We start from the raw sequence: 5,082 nt of genomic DNA on the forward strand, positions 1-5,082 counted from the left end.
GAAAGCGGTCGAGCCGGGGCAGGGCAGGCTGCTAGTTCCCTCAGCGGCCGCAAAGCGGGTCGCCGCCGCCAGCGCTCGACAACAACCCCCAAGCTCGCGACTCGGTATTTTTAAATCTGGCGGGGCTTTCCCTTTCGGGCCAACCGCTCCCCCCAGTTTACTGCCCTAGCCAGTCAGCGTCAGGCCCGCCATTTTTCAAACCCGCTTCCCGCCGCCAATCAGGATCGAGCAGTGCATTCCTCCCCTGACCGGTTCTAACGGGTCTGGGAGTTAACGACCTGGGCGACCCACCGAACCTGCTAGGCTGGGGGCGAGGGGACGGGCCCGGCGAGATGGCGACCAATAGGAAACCTCCGCTGGGAGGGGGCGGGGCTTCGACGAGTTTGAATAATCACCATGCCCAATCACAGAGGCGGGGTGTGGCCTGCGGTGCAGCTCGTCAAGTTGCGGTGGCGCGGAGAAGTCTGCAAAACAAGAGGCTGAGGATTGGCTTAGCGATAAACCAGTTCACGCCGGAGCCCAGCGAGGGAGCGTCTCGGTCGGACCCGGCCGCTCGGCGGGACTCTGAGGAAAACCTACCACCAGGCAAGAATCCCCTCTGCGGCCCTGGGTGTGCGGGCTGCCGTTCCCTCCCCTCAGCCTCCCAGCCGGCCCGCACACGGTCTCCAGCTTGGGCCAGGGACTGAGCCTGAAACAGATGTATGTGTCCTTGATTGGAATCCAACTCACGACCCTTCAGTCTCTGGGTCGAGACTGTAATCATTGAGCCAAATCAGCTAGGGCAAAATTGTATTTTTTTTCTTTTTTTCTTTTATTGTTTTATTGCTTAAAGTATTACAAAGAGTATTACATATATCTCCTTTTTTTCCCTGCCCTTGACAATCCCCTGGCCTCCCCTACCCCCCAATGTCTTATGTCCATTGGTTATGCTTATATGCATGCATACAAGTCCTTCGGTTGATCTCTTACCCGCCTCCCTCCTGCCCCCCCAACCCTCCCCGGCCTTCCCGCTGCAGTTTGACAATCTGTTTGAGGCAGCTCTGCCTCTGTATCTATTATTGTTCAAAAGTTTATAATGGAAACCAGTTCACGCCGGAGCCCAGCGAGGGAGCGGGAGCGTCTCGGTCGGACCCGGCCGCTCGGCGGGACTCTGAGGAAAACCTACCACCAGGAGGACGCCGTCTGTCATCATGGGCAAAGGAGACCCCAACAAGCCGCGGGGCAAGATGTCCTCGTACGCCTTCTTCGTCCAGACCTGCCGGGAGGAGCACAAGAAGAAACACCCCGACTCTTCCGTCAATTTCTCCGAATTCTCCAAGAAATGTTCCGAGAAATGGAAGGTGAGTCGGAATGCAGACGCGAGCTAAGAGTTCTCAGGTGTGTTCGGGGGCCAGGACACTAGGCAGGCAATTGACTTGTGACTTTCAGCTCTCTAGCCTGAGGACTCGCTCGAATATTCTGTGGAGAGTTTTAGGCAGGTTACTTTAGGTTTTTGCTTAAGAGCACTAAAGCAAAATGCTGTTACTTCGGAAAATGTGGCCGTTAAGATGGCCTTTGGGGTGTGTATAGCTTACAGTTTTGCTGTGTTTCTAACTGCTGTCGTCCTGCTCACAGACCATGTCTGCCAAGGAAAAGTCAAAGTTCGAAGATATGGCGAAGAGTGACAAAGCTCGCTATGACCGGGAGATGAAAAATTATGTCCCCCCCAAAGGTGACAAGAAAGGGAAGAAAAAAGATCCCAATGCTCCTAAAAGGCCTCCGTAAGTTTTTTGTTTTTGTTTTCTTGAATCGCTCAAATTGCCCCTTGATTTTTCAGTTTATTAACTCTGTTACTTCCTTTCAGATCTGCCTTCTTCCTGTTTTGCTCTGAACATCGCCCAAAGATCAAAAGTGAACACCCTGGTTTATCCATCGGGGATACTGCAAAAAAATTGGGTGAAATGTGGTCTGAACAATCAGCCAAAGATAAGCAGCCATATGAACAAAAAGCAGCTAAGCTAAAGGAGAAATATGAAAAGGTACACTTTTTAAAGCCAGGGTTGAAATTAGGTAGATATTTTCTAAAGTATGTTAGAAGTAGATATAAGTGGTAGAAAGTTGGGAAGTGTAGATAATCATGTATTAATAGCTGTCAGCTGTGCTTTGCACAACTTAGGCAGAACAAACTAATTGAGAAATCTCCTTCCTTTTGACTGAAATCAGTGTTGTAGCACTGGTAGGTTCCTGCATAGAGACTCCTTTGTGGTTATATAGGCCTCTTAGTTTGAAAAAGTGGAGGGCCAAATGTATTTTATGTAGGTACATAAAAAATGTGAAGTTGAAGGGTGGGGGGGGGGGAACTAAGTGAGGTAAATGGATGTTAGTAGTGAAAGTATTGACATTGATCGAATGCCACCCCATGGTTTTACATCATAAGCTTCCTAAAGCCTAGAGGGAACAAATGCTCTCAAAAATAATTTTTTAGACAGCCAGATTATTGGTCAATAATGTTAGATTGTTTACACGTAGTGGTTTTCAGTTGAGAAATGACACCGGATGTGATTTTCTTCTCTTGACAATATTTCAGGATATTGCTGCATACCGTGCCAAGGGCAAAAGTGAAGTGGGAAAGAAGGGCCCTGGCAGGCCAACTGGCTCAAAGAAGAAAAACGAACCAGAAGATGAGGAGGAGGAGGAAGAGGAAGATGATGATGATGAAGAGGAGGATGAAGATGAAGAATAAAGGCTGTCCTGTAATGATGTGTGCGGAGTATGTGTGTGTGCTCTCAGGCAATTGTTTTGCTAAGAATGTGAATTCAAGTGCAGCTCAATATTAGCTTCAGTATAAAAACTGTACAGATTTTTGTATAGCTGATAAGATTCTTTGTAGAGAAAATACTTTTATAAAAAAAATGCAGGTTGTAGCTTTTTGAGGGGCTACTACATACAGTTAGATTTTAAGGCTTCTGATGTTAAATGTTTCTAAATATTTAATGGTTTCTTTAATTTCTTGTGTATGGTAGCACAGCAAACTCATAGGAATTAGTATCAATAGTAAATTTTGGGTTTTCTAGACTGTTGCATTTTGTTTTTTAAAAAAAATTTTGTAATAAAATTATGTATATTATTTCTGTCGTCTTTGTCTTAATATGCTAAATTAGCTTTCACTTTAAAAATACTTAGGGTCTAGAACCCTGTCAACTTTTTTGTATTTCTGCCTCATCGTTCTTACACACACCTGAGTTAGTATAGTGTTTGGTTAAAAGAAAGTCAGATATACCCAAATCATATCTACAGAGTGTTCTTTAAAAATCAGATCTGGAATTTAAAGAACTTTAAAATTGTATGCAGTTTATAAAATAAGTGGTTTTTTGTGTGGTTTTTTTTTTGACATTTCTATTCTTTTATTAGCTAATTTGTCCACAACTCCAGGTTATTTTTTTAACAGTTTATCTTGAATAATATGAAGCAGAGGAACTAGTACAGTGAATCTATACCTATAAACAAATTTAGAAACATTAGTAAAAGTTTTACATTTTCTGATCTTGGAACTATTCAAGGTAGAATACCTGGATGAATTTTGAGTTAAATCTTTTAGAAATTAGTGCGGTCTTAAGCTTTAGAATTCTGGGTAACCCAAGAAAGCAATTGATAATGAATATTGTGATCTAACAAATTTGACTAAATCTCACTAGGATTTATACAAGGGAAAGAAGATTTTTGAGAAATGCTCATTTGATGAAGCAGTTTATATTTGAATTTAGGTATTTTGAATAGTTATCAGGCTATTAGAGTTGACCATCTGTTGGCTAAATGTTAATAGTTTTATAGTTAAACCTGACAACCTTAGTTTCCTATCAAGTTTTAAAATAGAAGCCAAAATTCATATCCAACCATGGGAGCCTTGGTTGTCATGCCATATGTGGAATAAATATTTGGTAGGGATTTCATACTAAAGTTTTAATTAGAAGTGAGACATTAGTATAATGACCAGAGCAAATGGACTCAAGTAAAATCAAATCTCTTTATAATTGCCTGATACTAATCCTAATGGTTACAGATTTAAATGTGGAATTTTGGTGATCATAGAATGAAATCTAATTTTATATATTAAGTATTTTCTCTTGTTAGGTGACTTAACACTAAAAAATTGCTAATACTGTGTATTTTAGGGACATCCCTAGGTCTGGATCCCAGTTCTACCAAATAGCTGCATGAACTTTACCTCTGAGCTTGCTTCTCCCCATTTGTAATTTGGGATTAATACCTACTTCACAGTGTTTTAAGGATTAAATGAGAATGTTATAACGGTTTTTTTTTTAAACTAATACATAGAAATGTTTAGGAGTTTCTAAAATTGAACTACAGTAAAAGTCTTGTTTCCTTAATGATTTCTAAATCTATAATTAGGTCAATGAGTCAGACTTATCAGGTTCCTCGTTACCTTTTTTTTGTTACCTTTCTTTTGCGCTTTTGTGCCTGCTTTCATTCTGTCCTTTATATAAAATATGTTTCCAAGCTAAGAATGACTTGATCAAGAGCTGCTCCAAAATAAGCTCAGGGTTTCAGATGAGTCATGTTTGGTATTTTGTAAGGATGGATCAAAATTTCAAATCCCTCTAAAGATTAGATCAGTAAGTTTCCAAGACCAGGTGACTTCAAGGAGTTATATTGGAAAGTACTGAAATAGTAATAAGAATGAGGTTCTATCCCAGACCAGTGTGTACTTGGGAGGTATGTTTATGAAGACCCCTTTTTCCCTTTTATTAAATAGGTAATATCTTAATGGTACAAAATGTGAAAGGGCTATGTATTGGATAGTTTATATCCTTGATTACCAGCTACATGATTCTCCCAGAAGACAATCCCAATAATGCAATAATACATCCTTTAACATAATAGGTCTGTATATTAATATTTCATAAATTGAAGCTTACTATATACACTGAGTGGCCAGATAATTATGACCACCTGATGTTTGTAGGCAAATTAGCTATAATTTCGTGCTGAAGTTGCTACAGGGCCATACCATTATAAATAGGGAAGCAGGTTGTTTTACCACGACAGTAGAAGTGATTTTTTTCTGAAGATATGGGTAAACAA

General features: G+C 41.0%; 1 protein-coding gene across 1 annotated transcript; it reads left to right on the plus strand.

Moving 5' to 3' along the window:
• Positions 1 to 500: 500 nt before the first annotated feature.
• Positions 501 to 3,106, plus strand: HMGB2 (high mobility group box 2). Its single transcript, XM_005882691.2, has 5 exons — positions 501 to 585; positions 1,172 to 1,340; positions 1,615 to 1,760; positions 1,844 to 2,018; positions 2,567 to 3,106. The coding sequence occupies exons 2-5, from the start codon at positions 1,191 to 1,193 to the stop codon at positions 2,720 to 2,722; spliced, it is 627 nt and encodes a 208-aa protein (XP_005882753.1). The 5' UTR covers positions 501 to 585; positions 1,172 to 1,190; the 3' UTR covers positions 2,723 to 3,106.
• Positions 3,107 to 5,082: the final 1,976 nt, after the last annotated feature.

The sequence above is a fragment of the Myotis brandtii genome, unplaced genomic scaffold, assembly GCF_000412655.1.
Source record: "Myotis brandtii unplaced genomic scaffold, ASM41265v1 scaffold733, whole genome shotgun sequence".
NCBI classification, from domain to species: Eukaryota; Metazoa; Chordata; class Mammalia; order Chiroptera; family Vespertilionidae; genus Myotis; species Myotis brandtii.

Coding starts and splice junctions, on each gene's coding strand:
- HMGB2 (XM_005882691.2), top strand. CDS start 1,191: ATGGGCAAAGGAGACCCCAACAAGCCGCGGGGCAAGATGTCCTCGTAC. Junction 1,341..1,614: donor AATGTTCCGAGAAATGGAAG/GTGAGTCGGAAT, acceptor TCCTGCTCACAG/ACCATGTCTGCCAAGGAAAA. Junction 2,019..2,566: donor TAAAGGAGAAATATGAAAAG/GTACACTTTTTA, acceptor ACAATATTTCAG/GATATTGCTGCATACCGTGC.